The 17,759-nt window shown below is 40.7% G+C and overlaps 1 protein-coding gene across 7 annotated transcripts in view; it reads right to left on the bottom strand.

Annotated features, from left to right (window-relative positions):
• The window catches only part of PEX7 (peroxisomal biogenesis factor 7), a 48,073-nt gene that overhangs the window by 9,480 nt on the left and 20,834 nt on the right, over window positions 1-17,759 (bottom strand). For 4 of the 7 annotated variants that reach the window (XR_012673003.1, XR_012673004.1, XM_075145926.1 and 1 more), the window contains exons 8-9: window positions 16,225-16,280; window positions 3,167-3,266 (exon numbers count right to left, since the gene is read on the bottom strand). Coding sequence is in view for 5 of the 7 variants with exons in the window: in XM_075145926.1 (XP_075002027.1) it covers window positions 3,167-3,266; window positions 16,225-16,280 (156 nt within the window). In the remaining 2 variants the exon portion in view is untranslated. Of the gene's footprint in view, window positions 1-963; window positions 1,475-3,166; window positions 3,267-10,152; window positions 10,352-16,224; window positions 16,281-16,782; window positions 16,879-17,759 lie in introns of those variants that run through there. The other 3 variants (XM_075145928.1, XM_075145929.1, XM_075145930.1) reach the window with 3 other exon arrangements.

The raw sequence follows: 17,759 nt of genomic DNA, 5'->3' as shown, positions 1-17,759 counted from the left end.
AACTTTGGAAAGGACTATCATGTCTGGTTTAAAAAACTTCATACTCTTAATACTGCTGACAAGGTAAATGCATTTGTTCAGTTCTTAATACTGTACACCATTACAAATTTAAAAGATTTTTGGTGCTTATAGTCTTGTCACTGTCTTATGTGTGCCAAAGCTACTTTGGCTGGAAGCTGGAGTTGGGAGTATGTTCTCCTAGACAACCTGCCTTGTAGGCACTTGCATCAGCACTTGCAGTTTAACAGAGAAATACCCTGAATATCATGAGGATCATTTCTGTTAACGCTTTGCACTGTAAAATGCACATTTTTCTATGCACCTGAAAGTTTGTTTGTTAGTTGTCTGAAATTGCTATGAACCTGACACCAACATTATGGTGGAAAAAAAAAACCCAAACCAAACAACAGTTGATTTTATTAAAATGCAAAGCTTTCATCAAACGCTTACTTTACGTAGAGGCAGATACCCCAAAATAGATACCAGAATCTTAATTAAGCACAAAGGAGTTTTCTGTTTCATCTAGCTAATACTTACCTTCACAAGCTGGGACCCATTTCTTATGATCCAATCTCTCCCCCACACGTCGCCTCCCCTTAGCAGGATACTGTACAAGAACCAGCTTGCCTGCATGTACCCACTCTCTGCCTGCGGATTCTGTTCAAAGCTCAATCAGTTCCACAGGAATCTCTCGTAATTCCTAGATCAGATACTTAATCACAGTATCTATTTTGAACACTTTTTCAAAACTACAGACTGGTTTTTCCTTGACATGTAAAAGATACTTCAAAAATGCTGAAGTTCATCAGGCAAAGCCAAAGAAAATATCATCTGGCTAGACAACAAAAATATCATTAAGAACAAAAGCAAAAGTTAATGACCAGAATGGTACTTAATTTGACTATAAATGAATAGCTTGTCCATTATGAATAAAATATCCTGCATGCACGGAGGAGAGAAGCAGTTCAAATCTCAAGTCTTAACTCCTTATAAAGCACACAGTGAAAAATCACAAATCATACAAATGCATGAAGAACAACAATGAATGGGGCTCATTATCAGGTCTTGATAGAGAGCAGACATGAAGGCAACCTACATATTGGGAACAGCAGCATAGAATTTAAGCAAATAATCTTCACTGGATTGATGTAGAAGCTAGGGAAAGGCTGCAAGTGCTCATACTCTAAGCAACTATTCAGTACGTGTTCATTCTTTATCTTGCAGTTACAGTTTAATTCTATCCCAGGTTTTTAAACTTCTTTTAAAAAACAGAATGTTAACATTTTGCATTGCTGTGATATCCAACCCTCACAATACATTAAATCAACTCCATAGAAAAAAACAGAAGAATATTAAAGCTGTTGTGGATGCCAAACTTCTGTCTGGAAGGGACGTTGGCATGCAGTATATACGGATATGTACCCCAGATTCACAGATTTTGTGCATTAAGTCCAACATTGGACCTGTAGAATTTCTGTGTGGAAAAAAATAATACCTGGATGCACGAATGCACTAATGTAGATGGGTATGCACACCATCATTTTCCTTTTTCCAACATACAAGTGCATGTGCAGCTGTTTGCTTTCAATTCATAATCGATCATCAATGAGCATTTATTTGGCCTTGTTCCAAAAAGGCTATTCCATACATTGCAGTTACAAAAGAAAGAATATCCACATAGCAGGAACTCCAAGTTTGACACGTAAATCATACAAAAAGAAGTCACATCGAGCCAGACAGTCAGAAACACCATGCACTGACACCCATTCTGTAACACACAGGGCTCTTTGCAACAGACTTATAATGAAGATGGAATCACATCCTCAATACAAAACAAAGAAAAATGTTCTCGCCTCATTCAGATCCATGGCAAAACCCACACCAACTTCATGGAAAGCTGAACTGGGCTCAGAGCATGCAGCGATGTAGCACATAACGCCCTAATGTACTATGCTATGGTTGCTGCTCCCTCTGGACCCAATTCAGCCAGAATCACACCTATGCGCTCACTTGGTATTAAGTTTTAATTCCCAGCAACTGGCCTTTAAGCTATTCTTGCCCTACCCCAATGAAAAATAACTTGAAACTCGAGAATTTTTTTTCAGCCTTACAAATTCCCTTATGTGGTTCACAGCATGGCCTCGTGAGCAGTTACTGCAGCACCTCTGAGGCAACAGAATTAAGGGAACAAGCAACCAGGCAGGAAACTCTTCAAGCTAGCATTTGGCTAGAATGGTTCCACATGCATTAAGCTAAGTATTTTGCCAAACTTACACCCTTCTCTTGTGTCCTTTTATCAGTAGCAGAAATTACTATGGTTTTATTTGCTTTGTCCAATCAGAATTTCAACGCAGATATTACAAGTCATTTTTATCTGGGGTAAAAAATTAATTTTACTGTGAATTAGAAAGGAACCTAGATGCAAATGAGATCTGTGGCACATTGAATAGTTCATTAGTTACAGTTAACTCAGTGACAGTAATTTCTGTGTGAAAACTATAGACTTTCTCATTTTAAAGCAAATAATTAGCTTTAGTTTTTCTGCCTTTCTTGCCTAAAAAAACAGTTCATACTACAAACAACAATCCTCTGTTTACAAAACAGAAACAACTGTAGCAACAGAAGCAGAGGAGAATCCTACCACAACCAGTACATAAATAAGTGCCCCTGATAAAATGGGTTCCACTCATTCACGTCAATAGCTGAGGCTTTTAGAATTCTAACTACATATCAAGCCTCTTCTAGTACTCCAAATATTATGACAAACCAGGTCTAGGTATCATGTGTGACACTACCGATGTTTAACTTGACATTTTACGTAGATGGAAGAAAGTTTTGTATCTCAGCTTGGTATTCTAGGCCCTTCTCTATTACTCTTCCTTCTGAAACAAAACTACCTCATTTTCCCTGAGCTCCCCATGACTTTCAGCTATCTGATTTTGCAATTCTGTCTGTCCTGCCCTCCTCTCCTACCCAACGCAAGTAACTGCTTTATAAGTAAAAATGGACCTGCAGTGAGGTTTATTTAATAAGCACTCAGCCAGACTCTCCTCCAGAAGCTTTCTGCAATCTGATGGCTCTTATTCAGGATCCGAGTCCTGCAGTCCAGCCATGACCACAGTGGCTATAATAGGCAAGTGAAAAACAAATTCATCGCGGCTCTTACCTGACCACGGTTGTGAAGACTTAAATCCAGTCCACATGTAAATTCAGTATGATGCTCGACTGTTTCCAGCAAAGGATTAGACTTGGAAAAGTCCCAGAATCTATAGAGAGAGGGAAGGAGCGGGGGGGGGGAAATCAAACAAACCACAATTAAAGTAACTGAAAGGCCATTTCAAAAATATAATGCAAGATATTGACAAATCTGTTGTTGCCAGGGTATTTAAAAAAGCAAACTCATCCACTTAGGAAACATAACAAATCATATTCCTGCAAAGCCATCTGCTGATTTGCATAAATTAAACCCCACTGGGCAAAACCATCTTTGTCTCCTGTTGAAGAAACTGAGATCAAAATTGGCACCAAAGACCAGCCGTTGGGACATTATTAAAACAGAGCAAAATGTAGGCTAGAATACTCGTTATATTTCTTGATGGCTGGGGAATTTTAGCACTGAAAGACATTAGCACAATTTATGATTTTTCTCAGTTTTTGGTATTGTTCACTATGGGGTCTTTATTTACTGCAAATTACACGTTCATTTAGAGATATTGGTCATTCCCAGTCTCAAATTTGAGATTGAGTTCCTGTAAAACAGAATTTAATAATATAATTTAATAATAAATTTGTACTACAAAGATCAGCTGCATTACACAGTTAATTCCACTAATTCATATTTCAAAAAGCAATTTTTCTTTCCAGGCTTGGTTCACATAAATGCTTAGAAAATAGATTTCTGAAGTGCTCTACTTCTCCCAGCTACTGCCCCATTAGATGCAATGTCCATCAATGCAGTTAACAGCAAGTATAAGAGATGTATAAGAGAAGATGGGATGAAAGTATAGGTACAAGAAATCTCAGTCGTGAAAAAAGGATTCAGGAATAGAACTTTCAGATAATAACACACTGACAAAACACCATATGATGGCACAAAAGAAAGATTTGTTTTTCTTTTTTGAGTTGTATATGCTTAGAAAAGTCCATAGGCTGCAAAGCACAGCACATTTTGTGGGCTGGCAGCTGTAATCAAATTTTCTACACCTCGAATTTTCTCACAGTGGTCAATCATATGCTTTACTTCTGTAACAACCACAGAGGTCTCTCTGCCTTGCTCCTATTGGGGAAAGTGACAATACTTAATAAGAACAATTCATTATCAGACCAACTGCACTGTATGTTCAAACCAATTCAGGTAAAATAGCAAACACTGGAGCCAGCAGGGTCGATTTGTTTAACGTGTAGATGTTATTTCCTTCATAAACAAGCAGAGTGGTATCAGCACAATGGCTATGCCATAGCAACAACCCTCTTAATTTTTTCCTAGTACCTGAGACCTAAGATAAACAACTTATTTTGCAGGAGAGAGGAGCAAAAGACCATCTCAGCATTTTCATCCTCCCACATTTGTTCATAAGAAGGTAAGAAAACAAATCTTGTTGTTTCTAAGTAATAGTGGTAGTCTTCCTTACCACATTAGCTCTCTACTCACTCTTGAAAGACAGATGCTCATAACTGAAAACTAAGATTAAAGGAGACAACTTGAGATCTACATGAACAAAAACTCAGAAAAGGATTTCTGATCAATTTTAAAAATAGTAGGACACTTTGGTGTTTGTTGTATGGAGTCATGTTTGCAAAAAGTCAGAAGCAGTATAGAGTTTAAGAATACTGCAACTCAGTTCAAGTTCCACAGACTGCCTGGGACCTTTGGGTTTTTGATATAAAAATAATAATGAAAGTAAAAAAAAAAAGTACAGTGTTAGGACTAAGAACCATTGATGACAAGTTAATGATGGCTCTCATAACAACTTTGCAGTCCAAAGTGAAAAACACGATCTATAGCCCAGCTTCCAAAACTAGCATAGTGACAACAATATTTTGCTCAGAGTGGACTTTCATCGCGTTTTGAAGACTTAAAGCACAATGCAGGTTTTCTAAGACAGCATTCACCCCAGCGGGATCGCTGTACAGAAAAATGAAGATGCATTCACAGCACAAACAGGTGTGCTTGCATTACTTTAATTATAGGTGTATCTACACCATTGGCAGCATGAACTTCAACAGCGGGCCAGACAACCACATACACTTTTAGGGTCCATTATAGGTTTGTACAGTCTATACAAGCAGAGTGTGCCACTTAAATGGAACTGCCATTTTTACCCATATTATGTACATTAAAACTAGCACTCACAACTGCAGTCACACCTGCACTGACCGTAGACACCCTGCAACCTATATGAGTGCATTTTCTTAAACTTTTTTTCACTGGAACTGTTGAAAGCATACCTTTTCCCTCATTTCTTGGTAGTTTCTTATTTGTTTTACATGTACTTCACGTGCAATTCATAAGCTGCACGTACATTACAAGTGGACTGCTTATTCTAAACAAGCCATTATGTGAAGAGAAAAAGCCTGTCATGCTATGGATTTTGTACTTTGTACCGCCCACAGCAATATCACGGACATCTATCTTACTACATACATCTCCAGTGCTCCCTTACCAAAACACTTTTACCAACCCCCAATATAGTTTCTCCTACCTATCTCCTACCATGTCCTGCTCCCCACCCTACCCTTGCCTCCTGCCCCTGCGCCTTTACCACTGGCTGGGAAAAAAAGGCACCAAGTATCATTTCAGGTCCCAGTGTCTGTACAAGGTAGTACAACGTATGTGTTGTGGCAGCCTGTTGCTGCACGCTGAGGAGCTAGCAGATCAGCAAGCAGATTAGACAGGTGGTGAATTCATGCTACGTCTTTTGCCTTCCTTAAGGTAATACTTTGGATTTCCCCCTCTTGTATGCTCGTGAGTTTCCGTTAAATTTGTACAAACTTAGTAAATTTAGACTACAACTTTCCTGTCAAATCTAATTAAGTTTTCAATAGGTTCAAAAGTTACTTCAGGAAATGATTCAGGGAAAATGCACAGGTGGAAGCACAAAGAGCACAACTCCTCAAGTCCATAACTCCTCAAGTCCATTTCCTTCTGGGGCAACAAAAAAAATTATTTATGATAAATATTTATGCATGAAAGCTTTGCTACTGCTCTTAGGTTTCAAATAGAAGATGTCTTCATACATTGTGTTTTTAGGTAGGTGTGAATCAGCTATTTAGAGGCTGCCTTCCATAAAAGCCTACTCAATGAGTAATGCCACCATGCACATGCAACCACATCAGGCAGAAGTCACAGTAGCACATGGATGTGTATCACCAAGAAGTTTTCAAGAGCAACCCAGAACTCAGTGTTAGTTTACTACACTAGTGTATCATACAATTCACTCCCCTGCTGCCATTCTCTAAAATCCCTGTGCAAAAATAGCTACCTGTAAAAGTGCTTCCTGCAAACTAGAAAAACTTCTGTCTGAGCAGAACCTAGTGTCAAGCTACTTTTGGATACAGGCCAATCAGGGCAATGTTGTTACTTCAGGCATTAACTGGGGACCTCTAACTATTTCCACAATAATATCCTTAAGAGATAATTTCATTACAGTTCCTGTAAGGTATCAACATTATGAAGCAGCTCAGGTATAGAAGAAAGCCTTTATTCAAAGTATTATCTTCCATAAGCATCAAAGAAAAGAGGAAGAATTGCTTGAGAGCCAAATCAAATGGAAGAGGATCCAAAAAAGTAATTCTGAAATAGGTTTTACTTTTGAGTTTGCTCCAGGAGTACAGTTCTTCCCTGAGGACTCAACTCACATGCTTTATTTCAAAGTAATTCTTGCTGAAATGCTAACTGCTTAGTTTACTTCCTATGTACTGTATGGGAAAACAAAGCACACCACTTACACATTTATGACCCTAATGACTCTAATACAGCTGCATATGCACCACTGTTTTTTCTTATTACACATGTGAGTTGATGTCCTGACAATGAAATCCTGTACAAACATTTTTCTGTAAGGTAAAACAGCAGATTGGAAGTTATGTTTGTTTCAATTCTTCTGCCACAATGTAACAGAAAAACTTTTAAGAACATCTAGTTACTAGCCTTCATAATATCCCTTCTGCTTTTGAAGATCTTCAAATTTGCAAAACCTACCTGTAACTTTAATACTTTCCTTCAAACAGTGATTTGAGAATAACTCATCATCATCATGTGCTTAAGGCCAACCTGAGAACGTATTTGTATCATCATTCTATTGAGGTATCAACCAAAGATCCTAAACCAGAAACAGAGTGCCCTGAAAAATGGGAAATGCCCACAAAATGAACATATTTCTTGTCACTAAAAAGTTCAATCTGATTTAAGAAATGCAAGTGAGAAATGCATGTCCATTTAGGCAAGGACATGCCTTCTCTAGTACTTTTAGCTTAAATCAATACAAGGTGCAGCCCAAGACGCAGCATGATGTGCTACTCTAATCTTGAAGGATGAAGACATGAGCCTAAACGGACTGGTTGGCGTACAAGAGTAACAACTTCATTGCTGCTGATACACAGTAATTTCAGTGTAGTTATGAGAGTGAAGTTATCCAGCTTATCCGTTGTTCCCTGATTTCTCCCCAAAGCACGAATTAACTGCACAAGTCCATGGGACCTGACAAGATCCATCCACGGGTCCTGAGGGAACGGGCGGATGAAGTTGCCAAGCCACTATCCATTTTATTTGCGAAGTCGTGGCAGTCCAGTGAAGTTCCCACTGACTGGAAAAGGGGAAACATAACCCCCATTTTTAAAAAGGGAAAAAAGGAAGATCCGGGGAACTACAGGCCAGTCAGTCTCACCTCTGTGCCTGGGAAGATCATGGAACAGATCCTCCTGGAAGCTGTGCTAAGGCACAAGGAGGTGATTCGAGACAGCCAGCATAGCTTCACCAAGGGCAAGTCCTGCCTGACCAACCTAGTGGCCTTCTATGATGGAGTGACTACATCAGTGGACATGGGAAGAGCTAGATGTCATCCATCTGGACCTCTGTAAGGCCTTTGACACAGTCCTCCACACGATCTTTCTCTCTAAACTGGAGAGATATGGATTTGATGGGTGGACTGTCCAATGGATGAGGAATTGGTTGGATGGTCGCATCCAGAGTGTAGTGGTCAATGGCTCAACAAGTCCAGGTGAAGATTGGTGAAGAGTGGTATCCCGCAGGGGTCCATACTGGGACCAGTACTGTTTAGTATCTTCATCAATGACATAGACAGTGAGATCGAGTGCAGGCGACATCAAGCTGAGTGGTGCAGTCGACATGCCTGAGGGACAGGATGCCATCCAGAGGGACCTGGACAACCTCGACAAGTGGGCCCGTGTGAACCTCATGAAGTTCAACAAGGCCAAGTGCAAGTTCCTGCACCTGAGTCGGGGCAACCCCCGGCATCAATACAGGCTGGGGGATGAAGGGATTGAGAGCAGCCCGGCCGAGAAGGACTTGGGGCTACTGGTGGACGAAAAGCTGGACATGAGCCTGCAATGTGTGCTCGCAGCCCAGAAGGCCAACCGTGTCCTGGGCTGCATCAAAAGAAGCGTGGCCAGCAGATTGCAGGAGGTGATTCTGCCCCTCTACTCTGCTCTGGTGAGACCCCACCTGGAGTACTGCCTCCAGCTCTGGAACCCTCAGCACAAGAAAGACATGGACCTGTTGGAGCGGGTTCAGAGGAGGGCCATGAAAATGATGAGGGGGGTGGAACACCTCTGCTATGAAGAAAGGCTGAGAGAGTTGGGGTTCTTCAGCCTGGAGAAGAGAAGGCTTCAGGGAGACCTTATTGCAGCCTTTCAGTACTTAAAGGGGGCACTTGTAAGTACTTATAAGAAAGACAGCAGCAAACTTTTTAGCAGAGCCTGTTGCAACAGGACAAGGGGGAATGGTTTTAAACTAGCAGAGGGTGGATTTAGACTAGAGATAAAGAAGAAATTTTTTACAATGAAGGCGGTGAAACACTGGACCAGGTTGTCCAGGGAGGTGGTAGGTGCCCCATCCCTGGAAACATTCAAGGTCAGGTTGGACAGGGCTCTGAGCAACCTGATCTAATTGAAGATGTCCCTGCCCATGGCAGGGGGGTTGGACTAGATGACCTTTAAAGGTCCCTTCCAATCCAAACAATTCTATGATTCTAAAAGGGCATGCAAACCCCTAACTTAGGGACATGCATGGTCTCATCAGAGCTTCTAGATATTCCTCATCCTTTAGTATCATAATTGTAGACTGGAGCTTCAGTTCACAAGCCCCACTCTTCATCAAGCACTGGGAAAGGTCAGTTGGCTAAAAATGGGTAAGTCAGATGCCTGAGAAATACATAAGTGGTTGTCACTAACATACAGATAATACTGTAGGTATGAGCAGTCTCTCTAATACTTCTGCTTCCTCATCTGTCCACCAAAAACCCTAACTTTGCCTTTCAGACAGACAGGATACATTTTGTAGAGAAAGATTTAAACGTATTTGTATGACAAACAGAAATAGTAGCTAGCTTCACAACCAAAAAGTAAAATCAGGTTATTTAGAAGAAAAAAAGATGTGCTTTCCATAAGAAAAAATATTCCGATGCTGCCATATTAAATATTCAAGTATAAATAATTGAAGGTTTTAATTAGAAATATTTAACACTTATACAGACCTGTTTATTAAGAGAAATGAAAAAGAAAAAATACAGATATCCCTTTGCTGTATTCTTCAACAACATTATAGTGCTATTCTTAGCACCAGAAAATTTGTTTTCATAGATAAAAGATATTAATCTGCTTATGAGGTTGAATTGTTTGATGAGTAGCTCTTGCCAACACTTTTTAAGAGAAATCCCATCTCATAATACTTGTTTCAAAGAAAACTAGCATGTGCAGGCAGGAAAATGCCAGTAAATTTAAGAAATACAAGAACCTAGGCATTCATTCATATGTCAAAATATTTACCATGAAATTGTAATTCTTGTTTTAATCAAAAAAGAAACATTTAAGAGAGCAGATATGCTTTACACTGGTGTATGAGTGATTTGACTAACTCTATCGTTGCAACAAGCAGTTAAGTCACAATTGACAAGTACAATCAGTTTTGAACTTTGTTAGTTTCATCAGATGTAATGCCCAAAGCTCTGACTACCACTAGGAACTCTGCTATCAAGGAGACTTTTTATAATGATGCAGGAGCTATCATCAACTGAGACATTCAAACTAACAAGTTCTTCTACTGCAGAGTTTTCAGTTTCACACCGGAAACCACCAGTGACAAGCATTTTGATCAGCAGGAAGATATTTTCCACTTGGGGAAAAAAAAAAAAGAAAAAAGAGAGCAAATGAGCAAACACCCACCTTTTCAACTTGAAGAAAAAGAAAAAAGGAAACGAAAAAAGACAACAGGGATAACTAACTGAAGTGAAAAACAGTTTCTTTTATGAGCAGCGTTACTCCAGAAGTTCTCAAGTTCTTTGTGATCCAAGTTACTGAACTCGTACATAGTGATGGAGAGAGAGGTGGAGATAGTGGTTTACCTTAAAGCGTCTTGCAGAGATGATGTCCAGTATAGTACAACTTTCAACAAAAATCGCCTTTTTGCCTCAGAGGCAAGCTTCTGTGAATACATTTCAAGATCTGGCCTGATACCAGCTTAATGAAGTTCTATAATTTATCAGATCTTCTGTTTAGATTTTGGTGAGCACTGTCTGTGCTTAATGCACCAAGATTTTTTTTTTACACTGAAGAGAGTCCAAAAATATAAAACAGTGATTCCAGTAAGCAATGACACTGATATTCTTTCAAACTGAATTTTGATAGAGATAAGGTTTAAGAATATGCATGCAGACTTAAATAAGTCCTGGAAATGTTACAGTACTTTGAGCATTTCCTGTCATTTTAATTATTCATTTGTGTTAAAACAGCTCTTTAATTAAGCTAATTTTTTCCTGAACTCTTCCAAAGAGTAAGGAGATGGTATAGAAAAACATTTGTCTCAATGAGGCATTTACCAGACAAGGGTTAAATCCAAATCATTATACCCAAGTAAGTAAAAACTCAAGTTCAAATCTACACCCTCTTTTTTTCTTAGCCCCCAGTATGAAGTTGGCATGTGAACTAGTTTTCTTTTCAGTAGCTTGACTATAGCGCACACATGCAATCATTATACTAATTGCAAAGGATGAAGCTAAGCATTGTTAATTTTGCTTCCAACCTACTATTTTTTGCTTTTAGATAGCCAGTTGTGATTATGTGCCAAACTAGCTGTTCTACCTGAAACAAACAAAAACCCTGCCTCTTACACGGCAGTTTGGTAATCTTATCTAAGATTTGTGGTTTTCTGGTTAAACTATAAAGCTTCAGTAACATTTAAGATTACAGAGCTTAAATAGTAAGTTACGCTGTATCCAGTTATAGAATCATACAGGTTGGAAAAGACCTCTAAGATCATCGTGTCCAACCGTCAACCCAACACCACCATGCCCACTACACCATGTCCCTAAGGGCCTCATCTACACGTCTTTTAAATACCTCCAGGGATGGTGACTCCACCACTTCCCTGGGCAGCCTGTTCCAAGGCCTGACCACTCTTTCAGTAAAGAAATTTTTCCTAATGTTCAATCTAAACCTCCCTTGGCGCAACTTGAGGCCATTTCCTCTTGTCCTATCGCTTGTTACTTGGGAGAAGAGACCAACACCCACCTCGCTACACCCTCCTTTCAGGTAGTTGTAGAGCGCGATGAGGTCTCCCCTCAGCCTCCTCTTCTCCAGGCTAAACAACCCCAGTTCCCTCAGCCGCTCCTCATAAGACTTGTGCTCCAGGCCCTTCACCAGCTTCGTTGCCCTCCTCTGGACGCGCTCCAGCACCTCCATGTCCTTCTTGTAGTGAGGGGCCCAAAACTGAACACAGGATTCGAGGTGCGGCCTCACCAGTGCCGAGTACAGGGGCACGATCACCTCCCTATTCCTGCTGGCCACACTATTTCTGATACAGGCCAGGATGCCGTTGGCCTTCTTGGCCACCTGAGCACACTGCCGGCTCATGTTCAGCCGGCTGTCAACCAGTACCCCCAGGTCCTTTTCCTCTGGGCAGCTTTCCAGCCACTCTTCCCCAAGCCTGTAGCGTTGCCTGGGGTTGTTGTGGCCGAAGTGCAGGACCCGGCACTTGGCCTTGTTGAATCTCATACAGTTGGCCTCGGCCCATCGATCCAGCCTGTCCAGGTCCCTCTGCAGAGCCTTCCTACCCTCCAGCAGATCAACACTCTACTATATGTTAATGTTATCTACTATATGTTAATGCTTACAGACAGTTCTAAGCTTCAAACAGAAATGGTAAAGAAAATAAAAGAACAATATCATAACTAAGCTGCTATTAAAATAACACTGCTTGTATCAATTAATCTGTTTTTAAAGGACTGCCATACCATACTGTTCTATGAATTACTATCAAATGTGACTATAAAGTCACAGGCCTTGAGTAGATTCAACAAGATCCAAAATTAATACCATGTACTGGAATCCCTACTTTTCTTCCACCTTTTATATATTTATCAAGTATTTTTGTGTTTAAATTGAAATGTATGTATATGTGTGTATACAGTCATGTCCACATGTACACACGTGTATGGTGCATCCAGTCAAACTCTGAACATTTCTAAGTGAGCTCTACTACTTACTGTGAGCTACATTCCTTCCTGTAAATGACTGTACAGGATATGTGGTAGAGGTACAACATAGTCATCATATTATATTCTTTAAAAGAGATGTTCCCAAAGTGTTGTGGTAACAAGTTTCCTCCATTATACAGAATATGTTGCTTGTGCCACCTTTTCCAAAGACTGTCACCTGGCTTTCTCTGTTGTTTGTTCACTCATACCAAACCCAGCAACTAATAGTTTTAGAAAACTGCTAAAAATCTGTATTTTATCTCTCCAATCCTGCCCTTTGTCCCTAGTCACAACAAGTAATTGTTTGGACAGAATAATGCTGAGAGTGGCATTTTGTGAAAAGGTCCCCAAGCTCTGCATTTACAGACACCCTAGTATATGAGCTAGGAGCTCTCCTCATCTTTATTGACAGTTTCCACATATGAAAATGTCAGAGCTGAAACTGCACTAGATTTCAGTACTGCATGAAGCGCACTAGTGCCAAACCTGAAGGATATATAGTTGGTGTCAAAAATGGGAAAAGCATGACAACACAATCAAGTCACTTCAGTGCATGAGCATGCTGATTATTAGTCTTACTGTTCAGACATGGCCACTGGAAGAAACCAATTACCGCTTTTTATTTCGGACCTAGAAGCCTTTTGAGAAACGATATGCTGCAAACCAGCTGGCACTGCATCAGTAAAGGATGTTAAGTAAGATCCCATAAATAACCTTCCACAGACCACTCTGCAGTATTCTATAAGAAGTGCATTTTAAACATAAATAATATTAAGCACTTTATATAAGACAGAATGCTGGTACAGCAGCCTAGAAAGTTATATACATATGGACACCACAGCACTTACACTGTCAGGCTCCTGGCACCAACCACACGACAGTGAGTATCACTGGCAAGGCACTACCCCTTATTACAGTAAGCAAAAGGATAACAATTAACATAAACTTAGGAAAGCACTTAAGTCCTTTACTGAAATAATGACATGCCTGTGGGGGACAGGAGTATTATATAAGCTCACTATCCAGTTCTAATCTACAAAAGAAAGGCACAATTTTTAAAAGGAACAAGCCCATGTAGGGACTGAAAATTTAAGGGAGTAACTGGACTGCTAAACTCACAGTTTATCACTATCACCATGTTGCCTTCCTAGCTTCTCTTTCTTGAGGAGCCTTTACCCATTGCAGCACTCCAGTCTTGTGAGCAGTCCCACATCTCTCTATAATCCCGAAGAGGCCACAGGTCCGCCGCACATGGACTTCTAATTCCCCATTTGTCTCCTCTGCTGTATACAGGTGCCAGGCTGCTTTCACAGGGAAAGTGCAAAAGCTTCTGGCATTGTGCTATTCCCCACACTCTTCTCTGATCCTCATGCTTTCACTTCTCTTCAGGTTATGGTCACTCTGCCCTGATATCTGTAGTTTAAAACACTCCTCACTGGGTTAGCAAGCCTCTTGGCAAAGATGCTCTTGCCCTACTTTGTCAGATGGATTTTATGCTTGTCTCACTTAAAAGAGGACCCTATGGCTGTAAAAGACAAAGCCTTGCTTGTGACACCAGCTATGCAGCCAAGTGTTGACTTGCTGGAGATGTCTTTTCCTACCTGAACCTTTCTTCTTCACTGTCAGCATCAAGGAAAACGCCACCTGGGCCCCCAATGTCATGTAGCCACTCTTGATATATTCACGGTCACCTCTTTCAGTAATATGAGAACCCATACAGGTAAGTGGGAAAAGGCAGTGTTCTGAATCTGGACAAACCCTAGCAGTCTCTCCACAACCTCCTGGACCTTGACCCAAGGGAGGCAACAAAACCTTCCAAGACATCAAGTTGGGTTGGCAGGCAGATACTTCAAGAGGGAATGCAACAGGAGGCAGTCTCCAGTGATGATGCACATTTTTCTTTTGGTGCATACATTTGATTCAGGCCCAGTTGACTCTGACACCTCCCCAAACTGAGCTTGGTCTTGTTCACCCGCTTCCAGGGCACTAAATCTGTTCTCTAGCTCCAACTTGTGTTCCCAGAAGTCACAAGTTTCCAGCCTCCCCCATTATGGGAATCTTTATCCTTATCCTCTGCTGCTTGAAGAATAGTCTCTAACTGTCCCTTCTTCCTTGCACTGTGGGATCTGGGCTCTCACCTTTGAAGGGTATCTGTCAAGACCCTGTCAATCTTGCATTCACTATCCTTGATGGTACACAGTCTGCTCATCTCCTCCTGCAGTTCTTTCACATCAGTACCTCAAAGAGAACACATCTCCCATGGGTGAGGCCACCATCACCCCCGGCCCCAGGACGAAGCACCAGGCCCTCCCTGCCTGGAAGGCAACATTCCCTCTAGTGCTATCGAAGTTGAGGACTCACATGTGCCAAGGACAACTGTTCCAGCAACTGTCTCCCTGTGGAACGTCACCACTGTCACTGTACAGTCTCAAGCAGCCCCACACCATCTATAGCAAAGCTTTCAAGCCCCTTTGCATCCCTGCGTGTTTCTATTAGCTGCGTTCTGGGAGCTGCAACCAAAAGCTTGGATGAAAACAGAGTATTCCAGCTATATCGCTCTTCCAGTAAGATTTTTGAAAATATACAAAATTCCTACAATGCTTAACACACTAACTTCATGATGCAACTTTGCATGATGTTATGGCACAAGACTACGTAGATTTATGATTTAGAAACATGTACAGACACTGAGAGGTAGCAAGGTTTCCCTCAGGAAACAGAACCTTTCTGTGTCTGGTGTCAGACCACTTAGGACACAACCAGAAGTGACATTACTTGGGATGATTTGGGTGAGTGGGATAACTTTGCAGTCACTTGCGGAGGCAAGAGGGCTTCTCCCATTTGTAAATGTACTGCCTACTATATTCAGTCCATGTTATAAAATTAAAATGTAGGTCAAAGAATGTGATTGAAATATTCAGGAATGTACTTCATAGTGTATTGACTTATGACACTGTGTATCTTAGAAAAGTCCTAGTATGAAGCCAAACTTCTTTAGGACTTTTAATCAGCTTTAAATCAGCTGTACTATAAAATCCTCAGCAGTATCAGATATACTGGGCAGCCAGTGGAACTTGCAGAAGTCTAAAGAACTTCAGCATACACATTGTGGAACAACACTAAAGCTTCCTCAGATACTAGTAGGACAAAAACTTTGTTCATAAAAAGCTTATATAAAAATATGTCACAGAAACATAAAAAATCACCCACCTACATTCATTTAAGAGGTTATTACCTTCTTATCAGACACTATTACAGCCGGACGCAACTACGTTCAGCAGAATGATGTGAAAAAGATTACAGAAAGCATCTGTCAGAGCAGATATTCAGAAGAGTGACTGAGCTAGCCTTTAAGTGAAGAACCCATACATTTTTAACACAGCTTATGGAGAGAAAACATCTGATAGTGACATTAACTGCACTTCAGTATGTCCACTCTAGAACTGTTTTCTACAGCAAGCCACATTAAAATAGATTATCTTTCCATTTTTGTCCAATAAAAAAAATACTGTACCTCACAGTAAAATCATAGGAGCAAGAGGCCAAAAAGGTTGCATGGAATGGTGAAAACTGCAAGAAAACAAAACAGAACAACTTTTAAAGTAAAAACATTGTGAACATATACAGACTTACTATAAGTAGAAAGTTACCAAAGTTTAACTATTTAAACTAAAGTAAACTGTCTTGGTAGGTGCCACATCATGCTGCAACAAAACAGACTACATCAACAAACTTCCCCGTCAAGCTTCTGTTTACAAGGAATGCTCTATGGGATTCTGGTTTGGTTTGATTTCATTACAGCAGTGACAAACAACCCTGCTATAAAGTTAAGAAGTTTTAGGACAGTCATATAAACAGCCATTAAATTCTGCTTTTGGTTGACAAGCTGAGTATCATCTCATTATATAAAGCGAGTTTCAGAAAAGCTATGTGACCAGATTATTATTTTCAGAGAGAGAAAATTTGTGCCATACTGCAGAGAACACCAGATATATTACTGTCATCAATTCCATATCCTAAAATTTTGAAATTATTTACAGAAATGGGAAAATTGGAGGTAAGTTGAAAAACTGAAGGCAGTATAACGTCACTTCATAATTTCCCCCTCTCCTGCAGGGCATTTTAGGGGACACACTCTTCTACGGACTCTTGCAGACAGGTCTAAGAACTGCAGCAATAAGGATGCAGTCAGGAGAAAATTGTTCACCTTGGCTCCAGCTTTTTGGCAACCCTCAGTTGCCAACTATTTTAAGATCTGTATTTCTCAACAGGAAATACACAAGACATTGATATAACTTCAGTTTGAAATGCAGCTCCCCCACATCATGGTTCATAGGTAAGATTCTTCCTGCAAGATTTCCGATATTATTCACAGCTACTTGTGCTGGTTTTGGCTGGGATAGAGTTAATTTTCTTCACAGTAGCTAGTATGGGGGTACACAAGAAGCTGGGAGGAGACACAGCTGGGACAGCTGACCCCAACTGACCAAAGGGATATTCCATACCATATGATGTCATGCTCAGCATATAAAGCTGGGAGAAGAAGAAGGAAGGGGGGGACATTCGGAGGGATGGCACTTGTCTTCCCAAGTAACCATTATGCATGACGGAGCTCTGCTTTCCTGAAGATGGCTGAACACCTGCCTGCCGATGGGAAATAGTGAATCAATTCCTTGTTATACTTTGTTTGTGTGTGCGGCTTTTGCTTTACCTATTAAACTGTTTTTATCTCAACCCATGAGTTTTCTCACTTTTACCCTTGCAATTCTCTCCCCCATCCCACCGGGGGGGAGTGAGCGAGCGGCTGTGTGGTGCTTAGTTGCCGGCAGGGGTTAAACTGCGACACTACTACAAAGTCGAAAGTTAAGCCTGGGGTGTTGCCACAACTGCCCAAGTTGCCAAGAGAGCAGTGTATGTTGTTGCCTGCTGAACTCTGTTGACAGAGTTCTCTTTACTATAGCAGAATTGAGGGATGTGCATGCTTGAACTTTAACCTCCCCAGATTTCCTGCAATTTTTCTGGAGGGGGAAAAAAAAAAATCACAACAAA

Source organism: Calonectris borealis, chromosome 3 (genome assembly GCF_964195595.1).
Source record: "Calonectris borealis chromosome 3, bCalBor7.hap1.2, whole genome shotgun sequence".
NCBI lineage: Eukaryota > Metazoa > Chordata > Aves > Procellariiformes > Procellariidae > Calonectris > Calonectris borealis.
The sequence above is the reverse complement of the archived record's forward strand: the minus strand, read 5'-3'. Positions and strand labels throughout refer to the sequence as shown.